Source organism: Falco peregrinus, chromosome 1 (genome assembly GCF_023634155.1).
Source record: "Falco peregrinus isolate bFalPer1 chromosome 1, bFalPer1.pri, whole genome shotgun sequence".
Taxonomy (NCBI): Eukaryota; Metazoa; Chordata; class Aves; order Falconiformes; family Falconidae; genus Falco; species Falco peregrinus.
The window spans coordinates 28445504-28472705 of NC_073721.1; the positions used below are offsets into that span (position 1 = coordinate 28445504).

The 27202-nt window shown below is 54.8% G+C and overlaps 2 protein-coding genes across 7 annotated transcripts in view; one reads left to right on the forward strand and one right to left on the reverse strand.

Moving 5' to 3' along the window:
- The window catches only part of DNMBP (dynamin binding protein), a 35578-nt gene extending 28663 nt beyond the window's left edge, over nt 1-6915 (forward strand). For all 4 annotated transcript variants that reach the window (XM_055793855.1, XM_055793856.1, XM_055793854.1 and 1 more), the window contains 9 exons: nt 344-543; nt 2205-2335; nt 2580-2684; nt 2879-3007; nt 3474-3806; nt 4263-4445; nt 4521-4719; nt 4817-5271; nt 5670-6915. In XM_055793855.1, coding sequence (XP_055649830.1) covers nt 344-543; nt 2205-2335; nt 2580-2684; nt 2879-3007; nt 3474-3806; nt 4263-4445; nt 4521-4719; nt 4817-5271; nt 5670-5855 — 1921 coding nt within the window. In that variant the 3' untranslated portion in view covers nt 5856-6915. The remainder of the gene's footprint in view (nt 1-343; nt 544-2204; nt 2336-2579; nt 2685-2878; nt 3008-3473; nt 3807-4262; nt 4446-4520; nt 4720-4816; nt 5272-5669) is intronic.
- Nucleotides 6916-7343: 428 nt separating this feature from the next.
- On the reverse strand, nt 7344-26469 carry ABCC2 (ATP binding cassette subfamily C member 2). Of its 3 annotated transcripts, XM_013300438.3 has the most exons (32): nt 25389-26468; nt 24667-24840; nt 24070-24195; nt 22840-22974; nt 22313-22435; nt 21918-21973; nt 21446-21677; nt 20638-20819; nt 19867-20044; nt 19140-19394; nt 18621-18686; nt 17956-18093; nt 17484-17630; nt 17109-17197; nt 16956-17018; nt 16639-16765; nt 16288-16464; nt 16017-16184; nt 15529-15715; nt 14598-14730; nt 14084-14189; nt 13603-13822; nt 13001-13155; nt 11855-12010; nt 11552-11751; nt 10790-10916; nt 10301-10402; nt 10062-10205; nt 9635-9793; nt 9219-9385; nt 8660-8854; nt 7344-8266 (listed from the first exon to the last, which is right to left on the reverse strand). In XM_013300438.3, the coding sequence occupies exons 1-32, from the start codon at nt 25428-25430 to the stop codon at nt 8137-8139; spliced, it is 4659 nt and encodes a 1552-aa protein (XP_013155892.1). In that variant the 5' UTR covers nt 25431-26468; the 3' UTR covers nt 7344-8136. The 3 variants fall into 3 exon arrangements, with proteins under 3 accessions (XP_013155892.1, XP_027644671.1, XP_027644670.1); XM_027788870.2 differs by lacking the exon at nt 24070-24195 and having other exon boundaries at nt 25389-26469; XM_027788869.2 differs by lacking the exon at nt 22313-22435.
- Between the last annotated feature and the right edge of the window lie 733 nt (nt 26470-27202).

Consider the following 27202-nt stretch of genomic DNA (forward strand, 5'->3'; position numbering starts at 1 on the left):
GTGGGACAGTCTGAAGCAAGTTGTGTTCTGGTAACTGTGGTAACTGTACCTATGTGGGATTTCACGGTGGGTCTGGTAATGGAGAGGATCCTGACTGGGAAGGGTCACTTGGTGTGAGTGAGGTCTGAAAACCTGGGGTTGATCTGGGAGCACCTATGAGTGAGAGCATCTGAGAGTTCAGGAGTGCAGTGAGTTTGGAGGTGAGGGTGGCGTGACTTAGGGAGTATGGTGGGTTTAGAGGCATTGGTGTTCTGGGTCTGGTTGGCATTGGTTCGAGGGGGCAGAATTTGTGTGGCAGAGCTGGACTGAAACCTGGTGCATCTCCTTTGTCCCACCTTCCCAGGGGCTGCACAAACTACATTAACTTAGGCTCCTTCCTCATCAAGCCAGTGCAAAGGGTGATGAGGTACCCACTGCTGCTGATGGAGCTGCTGAATGCCACCCCTGAGGCTCACCCTGACAAGGCACCACTCACAGCTGCTGTCCTCGCAGTCAAAGAAATCAACGTCAACATCAATGAGTACAAGCGCCGGAAGGACCTGGGTGAGTAGCTGGGTAGTACTAGGGGGAGACAGGAGTGGCTGTGTTGAGATTGGTGTCTGCTGGCTCCTGAGCCTTGGCTGGCAACCACAGTCATGGAAGGAATCTGCTCCCAAAGTCTGTGCACTCACAGAAGGGCAGTGGAAGAGTTGCATTTAAAAAACCTGAGCATGAGTACAATACTTAAAGTAATGCAGCATACATCTGACTTCAGCTGTTTCTTGTGGTACAGGGATATGTAACGTATGCAGTTGCTGTTCATATGACTATTAAATGAAAACAAAAATAATGAGAAGACAAAAGAATATATATTTAAAGTTTAAAAATGCAGTTTTAAACAACACAAGCAGGGAATTAATCTGCTAGGGCAGTCTCTGTGTTACTGATATTTGGAGACTTAAATTTGAAGGAATGTCTGTAGACAGGACAGAATCACAGAGGGGCTGGCAGCAAGAGCTCTCTGAGGTCTGCGGTCCAACCTCCTCCTGCTTTGAGCAGGATTGTCCCCAACGCTGGCTCTGATCAGCCATCGCTCCCTCCAGCAGATTCTCACTGACCCCCAAGGATGGAGCTTTCACAGCCTCTGCTTTCTTGTGCCGGGGCTGCACCACCGTTAGGGTGAAGCGGTGAAGTTGTGCTCCCTGATCTACCCTGAAGCTCCCAAGCTGCCATATGTGGCCATTGCCCCTCCTTGTGTTGCCTGGCACTGCTCAGAAGAGTTCAGCTTCATTATCTGTGTAGCTGCCATTCAAGTGGCTGCTGGATGTGAGCAGATCCCACTCTGCCTTCTCCCAGGCTGAGCCCACCTGACTCCCCCATATCTCTCTTGACCTGGGGGCACCAAAACTGAACATGGTATCCAAGTGCAGCCTCCTTGAACTGAACAGAGGGAGAAAACTATTTCCTTTGACCTGCCAGCCACCCTTCCTGTTTTCCCTTTGAAGCTCTTGACTTACACAAGTCTAACACTTTACTCTTTCCACATAGCTCCACTGAAGCTGAGAGGACATATGCTGCCTGTAAAGCTTGCTTATGTTTGCTAAAGAAGCAAAATAAATACCTTCTGTGTGTACAGTGGTTATTGTACACCATCTCCTATGTCATCTTACATTAACACTATGCATAATCCTATTTAAGAATTTGAGTGGTGGTTCTACAAACTGTAGGGCATATCAGGAGCCAAAAAGGGTAATACAGGTGGCACAGTGCTGGATTTCAAGATGATGTATGGTATGATACGATATTTTACATGGGCATGTAGTGATAGGACAAGAGATAATGGCTTTAAACTGGAAGAGGGTAGATTTAGATTAGATGCAAGGATGAAATGCTTTACTGTGAGGGTGGTGAGGCGCTGGAACAGGTTGCCTAGAGAAGCTGTGGATGCCCCATCCCTGAAGGTGTTCAAGACCAGGTTGGATGGGGCTTTGAGCAACCTGGTCTAGTGGAAGATGTTCCTGCCCATGGCAGCGGGGTTGGAACTAGATGACCTTTAGTGTCCCTCCCAACCCAACCCATTCCATGATTCTGTGATGATATGTGGGGTACCTGGCACTGTAAAGGCTTAGGGAAGGGGAGAGCCAGCAAGGCAGTTGTTGATGAGGCACTGGAAGACATGGGTGTTGTGCTGACAAGGGTTCTGATTTCTACATCAATCTCTTTAGTACTAAAGTACCGCAAAGGGGATGAAGATAGCCTTATGGAGAAGATCTCCAAGCTCAACTTCCACTCTATCATCAAGAAGTCCAACCGTGTGAGCAGCCACCTCAAGCATCTCACAGGCTTTGCACCCCAGGTAATTTACATCAACTGCCAAGTGCACTTACACCCTGCAGTGCTTCTGTGGTGGTATCTGCTGTCCCCCTACACCTGCTACTTCCCCGATGAGTGACTCTGATCCTGGCCAGCAAGGCAGAGTGAGCTTAGGGTCTGAACCACCCATCTCTGCTGTCTGGCTTGTGAGCAGGAGGCCCCACATCTTGCACTCTGCGGGGTGCTGGAGTCCTGCATTGCCTCCCTTGAGATGTTTTCTCTCACAGCTGAAGGATGAAGCCTTTGAAGAGACAGAGAAAAATTTCCGAATGCAGGAGCGGCTGATCAAGTCCTTCATCCGGGACCTTTCCCTCTACCTGCAGCACGTCCGGGTGAGTCAGTCTGGGTGTGATGCCCAACCCACGGGGCTTGCTGTGCACTGCCCCTCCTGCCTGCATGGTGTGTGGCCAGTGCTCCTGCCCTCAGCCCTGTGACTGGGGTGGTCTCTGAGAGTCTGGGCTGCCCTGGGAGGCCTTTTCTCCTGGGCAGCAAGCATGGCTGTGCTGACTGTGTGTCCCTGGTGCAGGAGTCAGCTTGCATGAAGGCCCTGGCAGCAGTGAGCATGTGGGACCTGTGCACAGAGAAGGGCAGTGGGGACTTGGACCAGTTCCAGAAAGTGAATCGGCTCATCAGCGACCAGCTCTTCTCCGACTTTGTGAGTGAGGCTGTGTTCTAGTGTGCTGGGGGCACCCTTCTGGGGCCTCCCTGGGGGCCGGCTGCAGATGGGCAGCCCCTGGGAGGCTGCAGGGAGAATTAACACAGTGTGGAAGAGGTGTGAGTGCTCCTGTTTGGCTCTTCCCTCCTGAGAGCTTTGATGCCTGTGGGTTTGTGATGTATATTGAGTGTGCCTGTTACACATTTTTTCAGCCCTAACTGAAATGTTACAGCTCATTACATGAGTGGTTCAGGTACTTCCTATAGAGTTGCCCACACTGGCATATTTATGTAAGATTGTAGAATAGTTCCTGTTGGAAGGACTGTGGAGCTCTGGTGGGTGCCATCAGGAAGATGGACCCCGTGTGCCCTGAGGAGGTTTTGTGCTGGAGGGTGAGCTGCTCTGTTCACTGCACAGTGAGAGAGCGCACCTTGACTCACCTGGTCTCTGCATCTCTGCCCACCAGAAAGAGCGGACAGAGCGGCTGGTGAGCTCACCCCTGAACCAGCTGCTGAGCATGTTTGCGGGGCCCCACAAGCTGGTGCAGAAACGCTTTGACAAGCTCCTTGACTTCCACAACTGCACGGAGCGAGCGGAGAAGCTGAAGGACAAGCGAACGCTGGAGGAGCTGCAGTCAGCCCGCAACAACTATGAGGCCCTCAACGCCCAGCTGCTGGACGAGCTGCCCAAGTTCCTGCGCTTTGCCAAGGAGCTGTTTGCCAGCTGCGTGCGGGGCTATGCTGAGGCACACTGTGACTTTGTGCGCCTGGCCTTGGAGGAGCTGAGACCCCTGTTGTCGGTGGGTTCCTGGAGCACAGCCAGCACTCTGGGCTCAGGGCAGTGCTAATCCCTGCATGGGGCTTGTCCCCGAGCCTCCCTGGGACTCGTCCAATTGCGGGGGAAGCTGCTGCTGCAGTTTCAGGTCCCAAGTGCCTTGGGGAGGGCTGCTGTGGGATGCTCTCAGGGCAGGGATTGTGGGGTCACAATGCAGTTGTGCACAGAGATGGTGAATGCTGTGGCTGTTCCTGGAGCAGTGGCAGGAGAGGATTTGCCTGGGAGAATCTCAGCTCATGAGTTTGGGGAGAACTCAGAGCTGGGTCAAGACAGGACTGCAAATGTGGGCCTGATGCAAGTCACAGGCAAGACTCAGAGCCCTGCCTGGCCTGGGAGCTAATGTGGTCTCTGCTGTAGCTCTTGAACACTTCTCCCAGCATCTGTCACCTAACCATGACCTCCAAACTTGCTCTGGTTCCAGTTACTGAAGGTGTCCAGCAGGGAGGGGAACCTCATTGCTATCTTCCAGGATGAGCACAGTCGAGTCCTCCAGCAGCTTCAGTCCTTCACCTTCTTCCCAGAGTCCCAGGCGGCTCCCAAGAAGCCTTTTGAAAGGAAGAGTGTGGAGCGGCAGTCTGCCCGGCGGCAGCCCCTTGTTGGTTTGGTGAGTTCCCTCTGCCCCGTGTCAGGGCTTGCATTGCCCAGGGCAGCCGCTCATGCCCACCTTGTTCCTCTGCAGCCTAGCTACCTCCTGCAGTCAGATGACATCCGAGCTGCCCTCCTGGCCCGCTATCCCCCAGACAGTCTCTTCCAGGCAGACCGCAATTTCAATGCTGCCCAAGACTTGGATGTCTCACTGCTGGAGGGAGACATTGTGGGTGTCATCAAGAAGAAGGACCCCATGGGCAGCCAGAATCGCTGGCTCATAGACAACGGGGGTAGGTGGCTGCTCCCTGCCCTTGGCACCTGCTGTGTGTCCCCTCCTCTGGTCCCCCTGTGCCCCAGTCTGAACTCCCTTCCTCTCCCTCTCTGCAGTGACCAAGGGCTTTGTGTACAGCTCCTTTCTGAAGCCTTACAACCCACGCCGCAGCCAGTCAGATGTCTCTGTTGGCAGCCATTCTTCGAACGAGTCAGAGCACAGCAGCTCCTCTCCCCAGAGCAACACCACACTGACCTTCAGCCCCAGTGGGGCGGCCGTCACCTTCACTCAGAAACCCCTGCAGGACTCAGCCTCCCTGGCAGACCTTTACCAGTCCCCACAGCCTGCCACGGAGGTGGACTCCCCCTCTCTGCCCCAGCTTGGCTCTGGTGACAGGACAGCCCCACTAGAAGCTGGTACAGTGACATCTCAGCGCTGCTACAGCCGCCCTGAACTGAGCTGCAGCCCCAGCTCTCGCAACGGGCACCTCACCAAAGCACATCTCAGGCCCGCAGCCTTGGTGGAAGACAGAGACTCTGGGCTGGAGAGCAGTGAGTCAGAAGGCAACCAGGTGAGGCCCCTCAACCTCCCCAGGCAGCTGGGGGTGCCAAGGACTGGTCCTATTGCTTGAGTGGGGGCTGAATCATCCTCCTCCCTGGCAGTGACCAGGGAGAGGTGGGACTTGGAGGCTATTTTGTCCCAAAAGGCTGAGATGGAGGATGGGACCTTTTCTCCTAGTGGCAGAAGTGCAGAGGCAGAGAACTAGGCTGCAAATGGGGGTGGGCACGTGAAGGCAGGGCAGCTCTGGCAGAGGCCAAGACAGGGTTGTGGTGTCGCTGTTTGGGGAGAGGAACAAAAACTGACACATCCTGTGCAATGCTACAGCAAGGCTGGGCTGGGGGCAAAGCCCACAGACTTCATGCAGACCCTGCACGGCCATGCAGCTGACACTCTCCCTCTGTCTGGCAGGTCTATTATGCTCTCTACACCTTCAAAGGCCGAAACACCAACGAGCTGAGTGTGTCAGCTAACCAAAGACTCAGGATCCTGCAGTTTGAGGACATCACAGGCAATCAGGAGTGGTGGCTGGCCGAGGCGCATGGGAAACAGGGCTATGTGCCCTCCAGTTACATCCGGAAGACAGAGTACACGTGAGGCAGCGGGCAGGAGCCTGCACCCCATACCTTGTTCCTGCCAGGACTGCCAGGGGCCTCAGGGAGGCTGGCCAGCCCTGCAGCCTCTACTGCTTGCCTTGAGGCTGTGTCCCTCGCAGCCTTGCAGTGATCCTGGGCCCCAGCATGCTGGCTGCCACTTGCTCTTCTGGGAAGGAAGAAGGGTGGGCTGGCAGGGCAGGCAGGAGCATGCAGCTTCTGTGAGGGCAGGGGTGAGTTCACCTATGCTGTTTGAGTCTCCTGTGTCTGTCCAGGAGCAGGGGAGCAAAGCCTGGGGCCATGACCCAGGAGGGTAAGGCTCCACCAGGGCTGAGGAGCTGCTGTAGGTTTAAATTGTGGAAGATTAATGCTGAGTTTCTGGAGCCCGTCTTCAGCCCAGTAGTGTTAAAAGCAACCAGGGCCCTTTGAATGTGGTCCCTGTGTCTTCTTGGCAGCAGCAGCAGAAGCCTGGTCTCGCCTGTCCGTGCAGGACCTCGGCATGGGACATCCGCACGCTGCCTGGAGAATCAGCTCTGAGGTTCTGTGGGAGTAATTGAGCTGCAGGGCTGGGATGGGCCCAGCCTCTGAAACCCCCTACAGCAGGTGCTTCATCCCTGTGCTTTGTCTCCCAGGGGCTTGGGCCTCTCTCAGCTCTGCTGCTAGCAGCAGCCATTGCATTCTCACCCTCCAGGTGGGCCAGAGGTCCAGAACACCATCTTCCCTTGACAGCACAGTATCTCCAGTGCCCAAGGCCTACTTGTCTTCACACTGGTATCCCTGGGCTGGAGCAGGGCAGAAGGCAAAGCACAGGCTTTGTGTTTCAGAAAAATCACAGCCTGATTTTCTGGGGGCTCTGACCAGGGTTGTCTAGCCTGTGCCTTCCTGCAGGGCACCGGAGACACTGCTGACATGCTGGGAGGGAATGCGGTGCCCTTTGCTGGCGTGGTGTGTCTTACCCGCTGCTGCCGTGCCCTGAAGGAGGGAAGCGGGAAGCTCCCTTCTCTTGGGGTAGTGTTTGTATCCCCTGTACTGCTGCTCTGTAAATAAAGATTTGCCCTTGTGTATAGGAGGTGCCTGTGCAAGTGTCGGGACAGTCGGGAGGAGTGCCTGGCCAGTTCTGGGCTCGGGGCAAAGCCCACAGACTTCATGCAGACCCTGCAGGGCCAGGAAGAACATGTACCTTTCGGTGGGGTCCAGCATGCTTCTGCCTTGGTGTTTGTGCCAGCTGCAGCTCGGGTACTAGGAAACACTCAGAGGAAAGTTCATTAAAATGAAGCGGTTGCACTGCTTTCTCCCCCCACTGCGTGTTACATGACTCAGCTGGGGCTGCAGGTGGCTTTGGGCTTTCCTACCACCAGCCAGGGGCGAAGGGGTTTGCCCTGCTGTGAGTGGGGTGGGCAGCACGCACATGGGCACAGGCTGCCTGCATGCCAGCCGATGTCACTGATACAGCTCCCGGCTTTCCTGCCCAAGAACAGGGAAGGGTCAAGAGTCTGTCAACAGTAACCACTGTATTTTGCGTGTGTACATGTCAGTGTAGCACATACATGAGCCTGCACCTCCCCAACTTGTCTCCACCACCATCAGGTTTGTAGTCTGGAGCCACAGCCCAAAATCTGCCCCATTAGTGGTTACAATAGCTCCAGGGACTTCCTCATTTATTTGCACTACAAGCAAAGGGAGCTGTAGCCACAGGGAAGGCAGGCAGGCTCTGGCTTCTCCACCTCCACTGCCAGAGAGTAGTGTTCATACCTGGGTATAGCTTTGCTACTTGATTGGGACTCCCCACCCACGTTCGTCTGCCAGACCTGTGTTAGCAGCTTCCCCCAAACACTGGCTAGGTTTCAAGCTAAACCAGGGCTTATTTAGCATGCCTTAAAGTCAGACTTTTAGTTGGAACACTAAAAAGTTACAAAAAAGTAAATAAATGGTAACATTCACTCTTAGATTAAAACCGTACAATTCATTCTACAGTGCTGAAGCATCTCTCAGCTAGGTTCCCCTGGCATGGTGAAATACAAAAACTAAGACCCCCAAGGGGGTCGTGGTCTCCCTGCCTGGAAGGTAACTTTTTCCCTTTATACCGGAATAAATTATGCAGCTCCAGACCCTTGCGTGCAAGGTAACAAGGTTAACAGCTCGCTTGGGTCCAGGTCCTCTGTCCCTGACAGCCAGAGAAGCCACCCTCTCCGCTGCCTGGCTGCAGGGAGACACCGGTGCCTACTTGGTGAGTGCCAGTGGGAGGGAGCTGCCCGTGCAAGCACCCACACACTGCTCTGCTCCACCTACAGCATGGTGGTTTCTGTGTTCATGATGCCGGCATCCTTTGCCATTGCGGAGAAGACACCCTGCTTCTTGAGCAGCTCCTCAGGGCTGTCGTATTCCACAATCCTCCCAGCCTGCAGCACCATCACCCTGGCAGCAGGAACAAAAAAGGCCTGAGCTCCCGGGATCTGAGCTGGTAGCAGCGCTGGCACAAGCACCACGGCCCCACCGACCCTCACTCCGACAGCCACGTCATGCGGTTCATCTCGGCACAGAGGCGAGGCACAGCTCTCCTTCCTGTGCCAGCAGGGTGACACACTTAAGGTGTCAACAGCAAACACCTCTATGGCCTGTTGCTGTAAAGAAGGATCGCCAGAAATGTTTCTCGCCACAAAGGCATAACTACTGCATGGCCATCCTTGTCATCCCTCTGTTCTCTCCTAGAACCTCTGTATATTGCTGTCCCAGGCACTGCATCCACCCCTGCCCCTCTGGCTGCATCCTTGATCCCGACCCTTGCCCCACCATGCTGCCCCACGGTACCTGTTGCTGTCCATGATGGTGTGGAGGCGGTGGGCAATAGTGAGGACAGTGCAGTCTGCAAACGCGTTCCGGATTGTTGTCTGAATTAAGTGATCTGTTTCCAGATCTACAGCTGCTGTTGCTTCGTCCAGGATGAGGATCTTGGCTTTGCGGAGAAGGGCCCGGGCCAGGCACACCAGCTGCCTCTGCCCAACACTGGGATGACATGGAGAACATGAATTACTAGGCAGACACCAGCACGGCTTCTGCAAGCCTACTGCCACATGCTGCCCTGAGCCCACCACCATGCCTGCCCGGCCTTCCCCCAGCTGATCATCAGCCACCCTGCGCACCGTGTCCCTCAGCATCTTGCTCTCTGGGCCACCACACCATGGAAGGGTTAGCTCACACTACTCTGTGAGAGCTCTGACTCCTGGACCCTTTTCTCCCACCTTCACCTCCCAGAAGCTTCTGTGCCCTTGTCCCTGGGCAGACACTCTACTGGAGGCTGCTGTCCCAGGCTGGTCCCTGGGACCCAGGGAAGGGCGGGAGCTGGGCATGCCTCCACTGCTCTGCTCACCTCAGGTTCTCCCCTCCCTCGCTCACAACATGCAGCAGCCCCTCAGGAAGGTCTTGCACATATGTCTTCAGGTGGGCTAGCTCAAGGGCCTTCCAGACCTCCTCGTCTGTGTACTGGTCAAAAGGGTCCAGGTTCATCCGCAGGGTGCCAGTAAAGAGGATGGGGTCCTGCCAGGGACAGCACCGTGTTCAGTCACACCACAGCCATTCAGCAGGGGCGACGGCTCCAGGCCCCCGAGGCTGGCTCCATCCTGCCCACGCCGCTGCTGCAGCTGGGCAGGAGGTGGTGGTGCCATGCTCACAGGCCCTTGGAGTCTCTGCAGCACCCAGGAATGCACTAAGGGCAACGCATCCCCAGGGAACAAAGCCAGGGAGGCTGTGCAGCAGTGGAACATGGAAAGGCAGGGATCAGCTCACCTGGGGGATGATGGTGAGGTTCTGGCGCAGGTCGTGGAGGCCAATTGTCGCTATGTCCACCTCGTCAATGATGATTGTCCCTCCAGCAGCCTCCAGCACACGGAATAGGCAGTTGGTGAGGGAGGATTTTCCAGCCCCAGTCCGGCCCACAACCCCAACCTGTGGAAGCAGCTACTTAGACCAGCTGACAGGGTTAAAGGAAGCAGAGCATATGCTCTCCATCTTGGTCTGGTGGGACTTCCAGCCCTGCATCTGAAATCACCATCTCCCAGATGGTCTCTGGTCCCTGCCCTGCAGCTCGAGTTCCCAGGAGTCACAATCCTGTCACCATCCCTCCCCAGCCTACAGACTGAAACCAAGAGGAGAGAAACAACTTCAACACAGTGTTGCTCTGGAAAGAGTGGAGTGAAGGCAGAGAGGTCCTCACCTTCTCAGTGCTCCCAATAGTGCAGGTGATCTCCTGAAGAACCAGATCCAGCTCAGGTCGGTAGCGAACCTTGTAGTCAATGAACTGGATCTCACCTTTGCTGGGCCAGCCAGGAGGTGGTCGCTTTTCTGTCACCCATGGAGCCTGGAGGCATAAGAGCATTAGAGGGGTTGCACCCTGTGATACTGGCTAGCACCAAGCTGTGCAGCAGGTGTTTGTCTGGACCCTGGTCTCCTCACCTCGTTCTTCACCTTCGTGTACTCATGTACACGCTCCACAGCCACAATGTTCGTCTCCAGCTCTGAAGAGGTCCGCACCAGCCAGTTCAGTGTCTGCGTCACCTGCATGGCACAGCCAGAAGATGCAGAGCTCAGTGGGACCCAGGAACAACCACCTCCCACCTCAGCTGAGGGACTCAGCCTGGGTGCGAGCATCCCTGGCCTGGCCCCTAACTCTCCACTCCCCAGCAACAGCCCCCTCTCCCCAGCCCTTCAAAAGCTTTGCTGCAGCTTCTCTGATCCCAACAGGACCATGCTCCTTCCCACAGCAGCAAGTATCCCCCTCACACTGGGATGTGTTTTCCCCTGGCTCCATAGCAGCTCCCCAGATGATGGGACACCCCAACTAATGTCCTCTCCATGGATCAAAGCTGGAGACATCCTGCAGCCAGGCCAGAGCTCCCAGGAACAGTCCTGTCCTGGAGTCAGAAAAAGCTTTCGTTGACTCACATTGAGGGCAGAAGAGACAGAAAGACCCACAATGCCGCCTTCCAAAGTGCCCTTTGAAATCACTGCCAGAAGCGCAGAGAAGAAGACCACCAGGCTCCCAACAAACTCCAGACGGATGGCCAGCCACCTGTACCAGGAGAGGATAGCTGAGGGGTGGTGGGAGAGGCATCAATCATCAACACAGGGCCCGCCAGTAAGTCCAGCACCCCACCACCATCCCTGCGCATCCAGCCCCGAGCCCAGCGCTGTACACATGGTACCTGCACCCACACAGCATGTGATTTGTGGCCAATTCTGCAAGCAGATTCATTGCATCTGTCAGTCCCCCCGTGTCTCACACATAACCTCCTGTGCTGATAATGCCATGTTTCAGAGGAGCCCCAGCTGTACAACCCTCAAACATCCAAAGCATCTACCAGTAATATATCAACACCACAGTGCCCCCATGGCACCGCCACCTGGCCTGGAGTATCAACCTCTTCCCTGAACCCACTGAGAGCATCTCAGCCCTTGACAGTGCAGCTCAACCTGCTCAGGCTCTGGGCACTTTGTGGGGGGCAACACTCTCGTTTTCAAAATCACCCTAAAATGTCCCCTTCCCACAGATGGTGTCCCAATCCCAAGCTCCCCAGTTCCTACACAGACCTTCTGTCCTAAGATCAAGAGGGAGGACTGCAGCATCTCAGGGACCTCCCTCAAGACCCAGAAGCCCATGGACAGAGGTGCTGCAGGCTGTGCTGTGGCATAAGAAATAAAACTCACCGATTTGAGATTATCCAGGAGTAAACACTTTTCTGATTTATGTCCATGGTGCTCTCATTTTGCTTCAGGAACCGTTCTTGGTGTCCGTAGGCACGTATCACGGAAAGCCCTGACACTGTCTCACCGAAGTGGGAGTAGATGGGAGACCTGGTGACAGAATCCAGACGCCGTAGCTGGCGTGACGTGGAGACATAGAAGCGCTGAAATGAAGGACACAGCTTGGTTACCAACACAAAGCCTGACAGCCACAAAAGATACTGCTATAAGCAGGGCAGAAGCTTTTCCCAAGCTCTGGTTACTCACCAGCACAAAATAGTAGAAGATGCTCAAAGGAATAATAATGAGAGCGAAGAATGGGGTGGCCAAGGAAATCATGAGCAATGTGCTAATGATGGCCATGAAACAGGAGAGCCAGCTGCGAAAGGACATGGGAATGGTCTCATCTATTGTGAAGATGTCCTGGAGCATTCAAAGAAGTAGGGAGAAGCAGTCAGTAATCCCAGCGAGAGGGAGAAACCCAAAGGCCCCACACCTACAGGGTTCCTACATGCTCATCAACACAGTGCTAGACACTTGCAAAAATTTTGGATGACAGTGAGTTGGTGTTAGAATCACAACCCTATTTAGGGCCATAGCTCTTAGCTTGGGAACGGCTGGTTTAACAGACAAGCTTTCTATAATATTCCCCTGTAGCACAGACCAGCTTTGGAAACTATATCTTCATCTGGACCCAGGATGCACGAGCAGGAATTGAGGCAGAAAGAGGGACAGGGCTGACTCCAGGTCCACGCAGGTGCACCCAGGTCTCCAGCTAGTCATCGTCCGTCTCCTAGCTGGGCACCACAAACTCCCTCATCTCAGAGTAAACCAAGCAGGCCCATAGGTTTGATCTCAAGAGCAATTTTTGTTTCCAAAAATCAAGTGGTGGCACCAAAGGAGGAAGTGGAGTAGCAGCACACTTGAAACTACCTGTTTGTGTTCTCCCTCCTTTCTCATTTTCTCTTTTTTTTTTTTTTTTTTTAAATGAGCTTCATTTACATAACAAAGAACATATATTTTGCTGAAAGTCCATAACCAGGACATGTCAGTGTGTGACATGAGCTCTAGGCTCCCACCTCTCTTGGTAAACTACTCTGGACCTCTTCAATTTCTCAACATCCCTCTAGACCAGGTGGCCCCAGAACAAGACACAGTATCCAGGTGTGGCCTCCCTAGCACTGAGCCGAGGAGATAACAACTCCTGCAACTTGCTGGCCACTCTCCTCCTGGTATAGCCCAAGATGTCGTTTGCCTCACAGCCAGCCTCACATCCACCATGCCCTTCTTGTCCCTTCCAGGCCCTGATCTGGGCTCATCTGTGCAGTGTTGAACAGCAACAGAGTTATGCCACCACCCAATGCTCTCCAGACCTGCTGGAACACTTTCTTCATGTTGGGGCTGTTCTCTTACCTTGGCAAACCTATTGACAATGCGGCCAGTCGGGGTCGTGTCAAAAAAGCTCATGGGCACACGCAGGATGTTGCCGAGCAGTTGCTGATGCATGACCCGGGAGGCTCGCATGGCACCATGAGCAGAAAGGATGGTTGCAAAGAGTAGGAAGAGAGCTGCAAGGAGAGCACAAGGCGGTCATCACCAGCTCATGTGTGACTCTGGCCCCAGGCACCCTTTGGCTCAAGGGACACATCAAGGAGCTCCAAGCCAGCAGCTCTGCAGCGAGCCACTGTGATAGCCCAGCATCCCACCTTCTTGGGAGGCCCCAGTAATTGTGTTCCACCACAGGGGAGGAACGCTAACCCTTTGGAAGGCCTTGAGCCATAGCACTATCTCCAAACTGATTAAGGGTGGTGACTTCTTGGGGCAATTTATGCTGGTTTCAGACTGATCTCTGCCCTCAGTTCAGCCAGGAACCAGAAGGAAGGCAGCAGCAGGCAAATGAGCGCAGTGCTGGCTCCCCTGCCCCTTGCTGCATCCCTGGCTGCAGGCCTTGCAAGCCGTATCCCTTCTGGCCACACAGCTGAGGTGAGTGGGACCCCCTGTGCTCCCACGCTCACCTTGTGACACCCCCAGCGCCCCAAAGACACCAATCCGCAGGTCTCGCTGCTCCACGGGATAGGTCTGGTTCAGGTAGCGCTGTGCATCATCAGTCCAGGCACTGAGCCACAGGTTGGTCCCCACAAAGGCGACATACTGCCCAACATAGCCCATGGCAACCCAGAAAGAATACCACAAGCCAACAGCACGCAGGTACCGCAGGTACATGGAGAACTTCACCTGTGAACCGATTCAGCCCATCACCACTGCCCAGCAAACTGTGGCCAATGACACCCCGGCACAGCCTCGGGGCTCCCACCTTGCTGCCCACAGTGCTCCCCTCCACCACCTTGCCCACCAGTCCCAGGCAGCTCTGCCTACTTCAGTGTCTCTTGGCTGCAGTGGGACCACAGATAGCTAGCACCAGCTTCTCTGAGACACAGTCGGGGTCTTGTACCTGTGCTTCATCCATCCATCCATCCATCCATCCATCCTCCTCACCTTGCCGGTTTCCACAGCTTCTTTTTCAATCAGTTGCTGACCCTTCAGCTTCTTGGGGGGATCCTCCTGGGTCTTCTTCCAGGAATTGGTGCTGCTTTTACTAAGGCTGCAGGGAGGTGTTGTTAGTCACAGGGTGCTGGATGGGTCCTACTCTCCTGGGGGTCCATCCCTATGCTGCCCTGGGACTACAGTGCTGGAGCCCTCTGGGAAATAATGTCCTAACTGGAGCAGCTTTGAAAGAGCCTTGTGGAAGCCCTAGTCATTTGCAGCCTTGAAATCATCGCACTCATCCCCAAAAGCAGAACCAGCCAGCAGCATGAGTTTCAGGGAAGACCACAGAGTTAAGGCTGTGACACACTAACACGAGTAAAGGCAAGATCAGATGCTCCTGACCCAGCCCAGCTGGTGTAGGAGCAGGTAGAGAGAGTCCCAGCGGGAAGCCCCCACACCCCTTTTTGCAGGGAAGCAGTGCAGCAGGCAGGAGGGAGAGCTGAGAGCTCAGGTCAAGTCCCACCTGCGACTGAACTCCCTCTGATGGATGCTGGCCTCTCGCTTCAGGGTCATGGTCACCACATCATCAGGGCCGTCTTCCACACAGGGCTCAACGTCTTCATCACCCTGCTCTTCATCCTCAGCTAAAGCAACAGCTACAAGCACAAGGATGAGGGAAGGTAGGGAGGAGAAAGCAGATCCCATGCACCACACCTCTGCTGCACCCAGCTCCATCCCACACCCCAGGCCCAGGCTGTGTCCTACCACTACACATCACACCTTCTCCAGCCCTGCTGCAAGCCCAGTACAGCAGGAGGAAGAAATCCATTGTGCTGGCAGGAGAACTGACACAGGGCTCCACTGCATGGAGGCAGTTCCTGCTGCTGATGTACCAGTACCACCGGTGGGACCCCAAGCAGATATCTATGCTAGTTTAGTAGGTCATATCACTCCAGTTCAGGAGCATCCTTTTGAGCAGGTGGAGATGGGTCCTGTGGCAACAGACTGGGAATAGCCAGGCTCCAGCTGAGCAACCAGGCTGAGCCCAGGCAAGGTGAGCATCTGCCTGACCAGACACCTCTCCGCCCCATAGCGCAGGGGGACATGATAGAGATGAAACATTATCCAACAGCACATTTAGAATAAACCAAAGGATCTTTCTCACCCCAGCATCACTAAGGTAGGGAGCCTGTTGCCACATAAAATTATGGGACCCACAAACATAAATAAACTAAAAAGGAAGTAAAAAAATAGACGGGTCCTTTGCTGGCTGTTCAACATCACGTCTGGATGCCAATCTGAAGCAGAAAGTCCTTGTGCTGCTGATTGCCAGAAGCTGGGAAGGACTCACAGCAGCCACCACTGGTGCCTGGGCTGGATAAAGCCAGGTCAGGCTGACAGATCAGGTCACACGCAGCCCCTCTAACTGCCACAGCCCCATTGTGTTCCAGTACCTGTGGTATTTTTCTCTGAAGCATCCTCCTCCTGGCTGCCATACAAGTTCAGAAACTGGGCAAAGGCCCCCCTGTTTGCAAGCAGGGTGCTGTAGGAGCCATGCTCAGACACTGCTCCTTCCACCAGCACCACGATGTTATCGACCTGGGGCAGGAAACTGATACTGTGTGTCACCAAGATCCGTGTCTGCAACAAAGTGGTTGCAGGGTAGTGAGCATCAGAGCACCCCTTGTTCCCCATCCATGGGCCTGCAGGCTTTCCATCCCTACTTGGGGACCCCTCTGCTTATCAATTCCTGGCTATGGGGACATGGGGCACCCTTCTGGGGACCCACGGAGGCCTCTCCTGATTGCTGCAGCCCCACAGGAAAGCCACAGGACCCCTCTCTGTCCCAAGCAAGCAACCTCAGATTTCCCTGGATGGTCAACACCAGGCTAGTGCCATTCCTGCCTGGCTGGGTGGTGGTGGGGAGGGCACGGGCGCTCACCTTCTTTTGCAACAGCCCTTTTGGCCCCAGCACGTGGTCAAAGAGGTACTTGCCAACGTGAGCATCTACGGCAGACAATGGGTCATCCAGGATGTAGATGTCTGCGTTGCTGTACACTGCCCGGGCCAGGCTGACTCGCTGCTTCTGGCCCCCACTGAGGTTAATGCCCTGGAAGGGACGGGATCTCCCTGAGCACTGGGCTGGCACAGGGCAACAGCTCTGTCCTCTGCTGTACGTGCTGTGGGAAACCCATAGTGCCCAGGGCTAATACCTTCTCCCCGATCTCTGTCTGGTCACCCGCAGGCAGCAATTCCAGGTCTGGAAGGAGAGCACAAGCCTTGATGACCTGCTGATACCTGGCTTCATCCAGTTCTGACCCAAAAAGGATGTTGTCTTTCAGTGTGGCATTCTGGATCCAGGCCTGCTGGGGGACATATGCCAGGGAGCCCTGAAAAGAGAGACGTGCAACCAGCTACCTTCAGAGCATCTGCCTGAGCACTGCCACCTCCTGCAGCCTGGCCTTGCCCTGAGCCACCACGCTGTGACCAGCCCTGCCCTGCTGCCCCCCTGCTGGGCTCCCAAGCAGCCCTCACAGCCCGCTGTGCCAGCCAGCTCCTCTCACCTGGATGTTGATGTGCCCCTTGATGTTCTCCATCTCCCCAAGCATGGCTGACACCAGTGAAGATTTGCCTGAGCCCACAGCACCCACCACAGCCACCAGGCTCCCAGGTGCGATGTCCAGGGTGACACTGCAACAACATGAGGGCTGAGCACTGCCAGCTCATCTGGCAGCTCCTGCGTGGGACCAGCACGGAGCAGTGCCCCTGGGGCACACGCTTCTAGCAGCACTGCAAGAGGTGGCTGCCACCCCTGGCTGACACCACAGAAAGACCCCCCTCTCCCCAGCCGCCCGTCCCCAGCATGGCACGGAGCACTCACTCTCTTATCGCAGCGATGCCGTCCTGCTCCCAGGCAAAGGTGGCCTCCGAGAAACGCACAGCGCTGCCTGCCAGCAGAGAGCCGTCCCTCAGGGCTGGGAAAGCCCGGGGCTGGGCCAGCCTGTGACCCACAGGGAGTAACCTGGAGGTTCACCTGCCTGCAATGGGGTTGTGGTGGATAGCTGAGGTCTTCAGGTCTTCTCCTCCCAGGTAGCGCTCCAGCCTCTCAGTCGACACATTGGTCTGCCATGGCAGAAAGAGGATGGCATGTGGGCACGGGGCACAGCTGGGTGGGCTGGCAGGACCCCCCTAAGCAGAGCACCCCATACACACAGCCCCCACCCCAACCTCTGAGCACCAAGCCCGTGTCACGTATGAGTCCTGTCCCACCCCACTGCCAGCAGAGTCCCGTGCACTGGCCCCTGGGTGTCCAAGGCCCAGGTCCATCACACACCTGAGCCCCATGTGCTGGATTGGACAGAAGTATCATAAGATCTCCCTGCACCCCCTGCCCTATGTAAGGGCTGACCTGCACCAGGGAAGAGAGGACCAAGGGCAGCATGGCCATGGGGAAGCGCAGCACATTGAAAAGGGAAATGGCAGTAAAGGCCTTCTGTGCATCCAGGATGTTGTTCTCATCCACTAGCACGTAGACAGCAAAGCTGGCCAAGGAGACCTAGGACAGACAGCAGGGAAAGCCACCATCAATATGGTTGTGCACAGCCCAGCCCCTCATGCTCCCCTAAGCCCTCAGCAGTGCCTTCCCACTGGGGACCTTTTCCCCTCCTGCTTCCCTTCTCCACTGAGTCCCGCCTCACCACCCTGATGGGATCCCTTTCCACCACAGCTCTCCTGCCAGCAACTAGGACCATACTCTGCATCCCAGGCATCTGCCAGCCAGCCCCTTCCTCGCTGCAGGAGCACTCCAGCTGAGGTTCCCAATCTTTCCCATCCCCAGCTCTGAGGAAGATGCAGCCCTCCCCAGGCCTGCTGGCACTCACCAGGAAGGGGGCACACGTAAACACGAAGATAGAGATTGACTGCAAGTAACTGAATTTCACCAAGTTCTTGAGCTCTTGTGCCCGGATCTCACTGACTTGCTTCTCAAAGGAGGGCTCCCAGGCAAAAAGCTTCAGAATCTGTGGGATGAGCAGGGTGAGCAGGTGCCAGCCTCACAGGAATGCCCATCTGCACACTCAGCTCACTGGTGGCCAGCACATCCATATCTCCAGCTCCTGGCTCGATCGGAACCTTGCTTGGTCACTGCATTTCCTCCCTCCTGTCCTGCCCCATGGCTTACAGCACTTCTCCACAGCATTCCCACTCCCTCATCCTCGGCTTACTTGTCACTGCCAGCCCCTCTGCCACCACGGCAGCCTGCTCACCACCACAGCAATGCAGGAAACCCCCAGAAAACCTTCTTTTGGCTCCCAAGTCTTGGTCCAGGTACCCAGAGCTCCTCCCCAGCCAACCTTTCAAAAGGTGAGGAAGGCAAGGAAGCCAAGGGAGCTGCAGAGACTGAGGCTTGGCTATCCCAGACACAGGGGCCCCAAACTACACTGTAACGCTGGTGCTACAGGGTTATACAGATGTGCTGCCTCCAGGTAGAGTACACCAAGAAAAGCAGTGCAGCAACTTCCCAGGGGGTCTCCACTCCACAGCTCACCTTGATTCCATTGAGGATTTCACTCATTATTTTCATGCGTTCATCCTTGTTCTTCATATTTCTCACCTACAAACAGAAGAGCCAGAGATCACCTAAACCAGATAGCAACTCACCCTTGGAAATACGTCTGGGCTGCCACAGGAATGGGAAGGGTGGGCTGGACCTTGGCCCCTGGGGCTCTGGACAACCTGGGAAAAACAGCAACCTGTTATCAGGTAGAAGCTAAAGCTTTATTTGATGGTTGGCAAAATCTCATTTTCAGTCCTCAAGGCTGCACCCAGCCCTGTTCAAGTTCAGCTGTGATGGTATAACAGGTCTCACCTGCCTCCTGTTCATCTCAGCTGATCACCCCTTGGCTCAGGCTAGAGGCACCCCCAGCCCAAGTCAGATGAGCTTCCCAGGCTGGAGAAGATCCACAGCATATCAGGAAAGGGTTGGGGAGTGTGGAAAACAAGTGAGGGGATTAACAGTGGGCCTCAGGAGTGGGAGGCCAAGGAGGATCCTGCACCCGCCACTGACCTGGATGGCTTTGGCCTTGGCAACCAGGAACCCATTTATGGGGATGAGCAGCACCATGACTGCAATGCCAGCTAGGACAGAGGGGCCCAGCTCTCCCCAAAGGAAGACAATGGACAGGATAATTTGCAGGGGGGATGACCACAGCTGGTGAACAAAGTTGGCCATGTCCATGAATCTCTGGGCATCAGCTGACATCAGATTCACAGTCTCTCCCACTGTGGACTCCTTGCGGGTGGCACTGGACATGGTGAGTGCCTGGAGAGAGAAAGCATAGTCGCTGCAAGCCAGTCTGGGAGCAGCCTGGCTGCTAGCAGCATGGCATAGAGCAGGGAATTAGCAGGCCAGGCTGGGTCACGGAGTTTGCTCCTGGTGCCTCTCTGCTGGCCACAGGTGCTGTCATTACTGCCTGCACACCAGGAACCACTGGATGCTGGAGGAAAGAAACACATTCCCAGGCAGGGATGCTAGTGGCTGCTGCCCCAGGTGTTGCGCTGCTTTGAAGAGAAACCTCCCTCAGCCCCTGGTCGCTATCAAACACGTGGCTGCAGCACGCAGGTCCCAGGCAGAACTAGCACCCACAGTGTCCCACAAGCAGAGTTCTCCCTGCGCCTTCCTGGGAAGTGAAGGGCGCACACTCCAGTGGTCCCAGGTTGATGGGGCAGGCAACGGATGCCGGTATCCCCAGCTGGAGGAAAGCCAGCAGGGGTGATGACAGGGCCATACCAACCTTCTTGTAGATGGCAGCAATGAGACCGGCACGCACATTTATGCCAAGATGGAAGCACAAGCTGAAGTACTGCTGCAGGCAGAGGGACTGGATCAGCGCTGTCAGGAAGAGTAGGATGGAGTACAGATAGCCCTGCCAGGGAAAGGACTCCTCATCCGACACAAAGGCAATCAGCAGCCTGGAGGATAAAGGAGCCCATGAGACCCGCACCCTACTGAGACAGACCTAAGCAAGATGCCCCAAAAAAACACAGGGAGAGCACCCTCACAAGAGCAGTGACAGAGACCCTGTGCCAGACAGCTGGCTCAGTGCTCAGCCAGCTGGGGACCCCTGTTTTGCTGGGTGTCCCTGTTCTGCCAGGGACCTGCATCTCACATACAGCAATGGGTCACTAAGGTCAGATCATCCACAGAAACTGTGCAGCTCTGCAAAACAAATCCAGGGCTGAGCTGGACTGACTCATGAAGGGCCCCAAAGAAGAGCCAGAACTGTCTCCAGGGAGGGAGTAGGACTGCATAATGAACGATGTTGGGAGCAGGGAGCAAGATATCCCCTGCAAGAGCTGGCAGCCAGCTCAGATCAGTTCTTCACTATACTAACCCAACACGTTCTCACACCTTTGGTGAGGACACAAGAAGTCCCCAGAGTGTGGGGCTGGGAGAAATACCCCTATGGAGATGGTGGGGTTGGATGCAGTGCACATAGAGAGGTGGTGGGGCTGGGTGCAAAGCCAAGGCAGGGAACGGACAGGGGCAGAGAGAAAGGACTCACTTCAGCAGCTGGGGGCTGACAAACACAAGTCCATCATGCACCAGCTTGAAAGCCACTGCTAGCAGGAGGTTCTGCCAGAAGGTCTTGCCCAGAGTTTTTATCAACCAGCCCCTGGGGAAATCCTTGCGAGGGGCAGAGTCCCCTTTGTCTCCCTTCTTCTTCCTCTTGGGCTGCTTCTCCTCCTAGAGGGAACCCCACACAGAAGTAAAGGAGCTGGTCGTGCAGGCTTCCTGCACTTGGAAGGATGCTTCCAGGGCAGCACCACAGACCCCCCAGGTCAGGCATCCCAAATGAAGCCTTAGATTTATCTCCTGTTGTGTTCCCTCTCGCTGATCTCTGCTCAGGTCATACACCCCCAGCAGTAACACCTCTCTTGTCTGTCAAAGACAATTGTTGCAAACCCCAGACCAGTCTGAATCTCTCCAAAAATCAGACATCCCAGGAAGAATCTGAGACCGGGGGTGATCACAGAGTGATGTTCACTCTGACCTCATTGCTTGGAGGTATCTGGCCTTATTTCTGACAGAAATAAGGGAGCTGCTTGTACTGCAGACTTGAGGGTGGTTGCTGTCCTTCTGCAGGGCAGAAGGATGAAGACTCTCTTGGTCTCTCAAAACATGGGGATCTGCCAAGTACAGGGCATGTCATGTACCCTGTCATGAGTTCCTCCATCCTTGCCCACAGCCCTGCAGAATCAGAGGGGAAAACCCAGCAAAGGGAGCTGCAGGGAGGCAAGATGACCCTACTGCCCAGGGCTGGACCTGGATCTCTCAGTCCCATGCAAGGCCAAGAGTAGGAAGGGATTTACCAGCACCAGGATGTCTTGGCTCTGTGCCTTGCTTATGTTGTTCCCGTGGTCCGGGTCACCTTCCTGGGATCTTTTCTTGCGTTTCCGTTTCTCCAGTTCTGCTTGGGCCTTCCTCACAGCAGTCTTCATGTTCTTCTCCAAACCAGCATAAATAGCCTGCGTCTTGTCTTTATCTTTCAATTCCCAGATATCCTCTATCTCCAAGGGTTTGCGATAGCCCTTGAAAACCATGCTGTGGAGCAGAGAAATCTCCTCTCAGCAAGCTTCCCACACTACACCTGTTGGCAAGTCCTTGCTGCAAACGCAGAGCCTTCACACCCAGCCTGGCCCTGAGTTCGGGCTGCACCGAATGCAGTGCCTCTCATGACTAACTCCAAGCAGCCTGTGCTGCAGGCTTCCCCAAAAAGGGATGGGCCAGCCCAAAAGCACCCCTACATTTCGCCAGCCCAACCTCCCACAGAGCCCAGCTCACCTGCTGTACCATTCAAAGGTGATGGAGCTCAGGAAGGAGGCTGTCACCTCCGGGTTCTAGGGTACAAAACAAAATGGGTACCAAGAGATGATGAGGGGTAGCGTTGACAAGAATTGACTCAGCACCCCCTGCCATTAAGGACCCCAGAAATTTCAAACTGTGCCAGCTCCAGCCCCAGGAACCCCACCTCACACCCAGAAGCATCACCCCTTGGACATACAAGCAGATGCCCCAGGCTGCAAGCTCCAGCTCTTGCCGTGCCTCTCGCTGAAGCTCTCAGGTCTTCCTCCCCACAGGGGCCAGGAGTCTTTGCATGGAGCTCACCCTACCCCCATGCCACACGAGCCAGGATGTGGTACCCGAGCCCCAAGCACAGTCCCGCATGGATGTCACACCTTCTTCCTGATTTCCTTTGTTTCTGGGGCAATATCTGAGAAGCCTGAGACAAGGAAGAGCAGCAGCTGGAGCCCGTAGGAGATGAAGAAAAGGACAAACCGTGGCACATCGGAGATTGATGCCTGCAGGAATGGAGAGCCCAGAGAGACTGCTGGGGGTTTGTCTCAAGGCCATCTGGTGCTTAGAGACAAGATCCATCCCCAGGACAGTGAATGTGGCTGAGCCCAACAGGGCCATGCAAAACTTGCTCTGGGTCCTGACTCAGCTTCCCTTTGCCACCCCTCCCTGCCCTCCTCTCATAGGTCTGTAAGGGGAGAAATTTGTCCTGGAAAGCTTATGCCTCCCTCAAAGAAACAGGATGAATTCAAACAGCAGTTACTTCTCAGGTCTCTTCTGGTTCCTAGAGCAGCTGGGACCTCAGTGATACCACTGAGAGCTTGTCAAGAGATGAAGTCTGAAGGGACTTTCTTTGAGGACAGAACAAGACTGTGGGGAAGCACAGAGCTTCCTGCTGAACAAACCCAACCTGCAGGGCTCTCCGGAGGAGCGACTGGAACGGCAATATCCCACAGAGGAGGGAGAGTGTCCAGAAGCAGAAAAGTATCCCTGAGTCTCTGCACAAGCAGAAGCGCCGCACATCATGGATCAACAGGACCAGGAGCTGGGGGAAGAAAGATCAGTCAGAGGTTCAGGTAGGGCTGCAGGACTAGGTCTGGGCTCTAAACGTGCCTTTGGGACATGTCTCCTGGGATGCCAGCACACGTGTTCTGCTGGGATTCACTGCCTTGAAGACACTGAGCTTACTGCCAACCCTAAAGAAACTTCAGAGTTAATTGCATAGGGCAAAGGTTTATTTCAGGAAGACATATCAGGATCCTCATCAGAAAAGCAAGGTCTGAAGGCACCCCGACAACGCAGCAGGGCACTGTTTCTCTTTTTAGCTGTTCTCACCTTAAATTCTCAGATGTGCCCAACTGTGAGGGGTCACACCCTGCCTCCTGTGTATTGCCTCCAGACCTGGAACTAAAGCCAGGTCAGAGTGCCAGCAGCGCACCTCTCTGGGCAGTCCTCTTGCTTAGAATTTCACGTGAACTCTGCACATGTAACTAAACAACATGACAAAATACGGAGGATAGCAAACGGGGGTGCTGCTTTTGCTTGTAGCTGCTGAGCATTTTGGCTTTATTAAGATTGCTAGAATATCCCATGTCTCACACAAGATATCTGCAGCTTCCACGCACATATTCCATCGAGCTAACAGCCTCTACATCCTCAGCTTTCTCCTCTGCCTGGGAATCCTGTGGCACTTCCCGACTGCACAAAACTGAGCAGCAACCCATGGGAAGCTGTGAGACATCAGAGCAGCGAGCCATGGTCTGATGTTCACGCTGTGCAATCAGTCCTGCAAAGCCCACACTGCTGCTGCTGAGGCTCCTGCCAGAAAGCTCAGCTACACTCGTACACATGTACACATATGTGTATATATACACACATACACAGGCATAATACCTATCCCAGTCTTAAGGACAAAGGGAGGGAGCACTGTACAACCAGACACCTGCCTGCAACCTGTCGCCCTTGTGCACCACCTGCACGTGTTCAGGGCTGGTCCCTACCCATTTTCCAGGCTATGCTTCCCTCATGGACACGGCTTCCTGCTAATCTCTGTGCTAGGAAAGTTTTCTGCTGCTTGACCCCACAGTCTCACACCTGTCTCTTTGGTGACACACAGCACATTTACCCACTGATCCCTTACCCAGGTGGCGATGTACAGGCTGGGGTTTGTGTACTGGACAGCTGGCAGGGGGTCCTGCTCTGTGTCCTCTACGAACGTCAGGGCCAACTCCACCACTGCCGTCAGCATCAGCAAGGTAGCCAGCACCTATGGGACAGCGGGGCAGCCGTGAGGGGAGACCCAGCCTATTGTGGGCACTGGAAACCACTGGGAGGCAACACAGCTGGGCATAAAAGCACTGTTCCCCGTACACCATTATACCCTTTCCACACAAACCTGGCCTGGGAGAGCTTTCTAGGGCCCTGTGAAGCTGCAGCACTTCCACAGGAGCACTGCCATCATTTTAAGCTTTGAGGAAAACAGCCCACAAGGTGAGAGGCCCCAGTACACACCTCTGCCCTCCCTCCCAGTGCATCCCAGCCCTGCTAATCCCTCTGTCCCAGATACATCTTAGTTCTGGGTTCCTCTTTACATTTCTGTCCCAGATGGTGCCCCAGCCCATACACTTCTCATCTCCCCAGCCCACACCTGACTCCAGCCCAGAGGCTTTTCCACTCACCACCCCTCCAGCCCAGGCTGCTCCAGCCTGCCCTCCACGCCCCCTCAGTCCCACTCTACCTGTTTGATGATGTAGAGTTTGGTCACAGAAGATTTCTTAGTTCTGGATTTGCACATGGGCAAGAGCTGCCAAGGAGCCAAAATCCAGAAGAAGCCAAGGGGGACCCAGACCAGCACAGTCTGCTGGAAGCACACAGGCAGGTCGGCATCTGGACGAGCAAGGTAGGAGGCATTCTGGGGGCAGCAAGGACAGACAACCAAGTCACTTGGTATGACTTGACCCTCACCTGGTTCACAGCACAAAAGCCAGCAGTCCCACAGCTCCTGCCCACCCTGCTCCACCCCATCACACCCCCTTTCCTCAACAACCACCTCCCTGGCTGAGCATTGCAGCACTCAGCCAAGGTCCCAGGTGATGTGCCCCTACCCATGTATCTGCCTGAACTTGGGAGGGCCTCGCCCACAACCACCCCAAGCTGGACCCAGATCATTCCCTGAGAGGTCCATGCAGGATGTCCCATGTTCCCAGCTGGGCTGCAGGTCTAAAATAGGACAGGGCTCACTCCAGAAGCTGTCACTCATCTTTAGCTCGCAGATACTACGCAGGCTGTGCACAGCGCTCAGTGCCACGGCAGTCCTGGATAAATAGCAGAACCTCTGCTGACCACTGCCAGTTGGGTCTCCCTGGCTGAACAAGCCGTGAGTCTTGGGAACTACTGCTCTCCCCTTCCACTAAGCCTCCTACCCCAAGAACAGGCAGTGGGGGTGATGCAGCCACTCACCCAAAAGACGGAGCCGCAGAACTCCTCCAGGGCTGCCGACATGGCTCAGGGCAGAAGAGACAGCAGCTTCTTCCCCTCACTCTGCCTGGCTGTGAATGTCCTGGGTGGATGTTTAGGACAAAAGTCCCCACACACCCTCAAGTGGTGTTGGGACAAAATCCCCGATGACACACAGTTAATTGTTAACTTGATGCTATTGCACAACACTACAGACCACAGCAGTGACCACGAGGGCTTTGGAAACTGCACGGGCTCTGGGGAAGGGAGGAGAGGAAGATCCAAGGAAGAGGCCAAAGGGGAGATGCAGGGAAGCTGCTGTTGTGGAGTCACTGCAGGACATCACAGCCGTTGCTCAGAAATCACAGCCTTCAACAGTGCATACCAGCAGAGACAAGCTCATATGGACCCACTACAGATGCTACTTCAGTGCAGCAGATCTCTCCTGCCAGAACAAGCCTGCTTAACGCTGCCAAAAGGTCCAGCAAAGGCTGGTCTCTCAGGAGTCAAAGATGACAGCACCCTTTTCCTCATGTGCCATCCAGCAAGGAAGCCCAGGACACCAGCAGTGCTACAGGCCTGAGAACTTGCAACATCTGGAAGCCCAGCAGACCGCATGCTGCAGTGGTCCGAGTCCCCAGGATCCGTGTTCCTTTTAGCAATTTATTCTGGGCTGCAGAGCCTGGAGACTTTCCCAGCTCTCCCTTTCCCACGTCAGTGTTGTCTGCATGTTCTGGCAACTAGCTGACCACAAAACCTAAAAGAGACTTTGCATTTTCATTCTAAAGCAACCCCCAACATCTGAGACAGCCAGAGGACCATCCCCAGAAAGCGTGACTGCCACTAAATCATCACCCTGCTGCTTAGAAAGGTGGTGTGGGGGCAGGTGAGAATGGTGCTGCTCTAAGGCTGGAACTGAATTTGCTTTATCACGCATGCTCTTGAGGAGCACTAGGTAGAAGGGGACAGCAGGGTGACCACAAGGATTCTGCTGTCTCATTGTTCATGGAGTTAGTTGACAGCTCAGAAGTCAAGGGTGACACAATGAGTAATTGCTCAGGAACAACCCCCTCACCATCAATAGCAGAGAAAGGTTCAACGTCCAGCTCACTGGTTAATTATTATTGGCTTGTCTGATTAAATCCACTTGTTTTTGTAAAAGTTACTCGTAGTGCTAGGTCCTCCGGGCTGGAACCAATACACTGAGGTGAGAGCAGCAATTTGATGTAACTGATAAGAAAATGAATGGAGCAGTCACTTCCTCAGTCCTTCTCCATCCAGAGTGGTGACATGTCTTCTTTCTTTTCCCTGGCACAGGTGCCCTCTGGCCTTGCTTGTACCCACCTGGAGCGCTTCTGCCAAGGGGACCACTTGCTCATGACACCTTCCTATTTAATGCTCTGTCCCATACGCTGGTCTGTTTTCAGTAGATGTCACAGCCCCATCCTCACCCCATCTTTGGTCTCAAGCAGAGCACAAGTGCTTTGCTCAGCACCAGACCCCAGCTATCTTTAATGTTCAAAGCAGGCACACCCCCACTTTCTCTACCCTCATACCTGCGATATTCTACTCCTAAAAACCGACCAAGCTACCACATTGTCCTTCAGCTCCTTACATAAAGCTTCCTTCACTACAATACCCAGATGATGTTGACTGGGACCAAGCTAATCAAAGCAGTTCGGCACCTTTGGCCACCAATACCACAGCATTTCCCCGTGCTCCCCTGCCTTTACCCATCTGTTGTCCATCATCTTGTTGGAAATGTAAGTTTTCAACTGTCCATCTTACGCACAGCCTGGTCCAGGACAGAGGCTTCT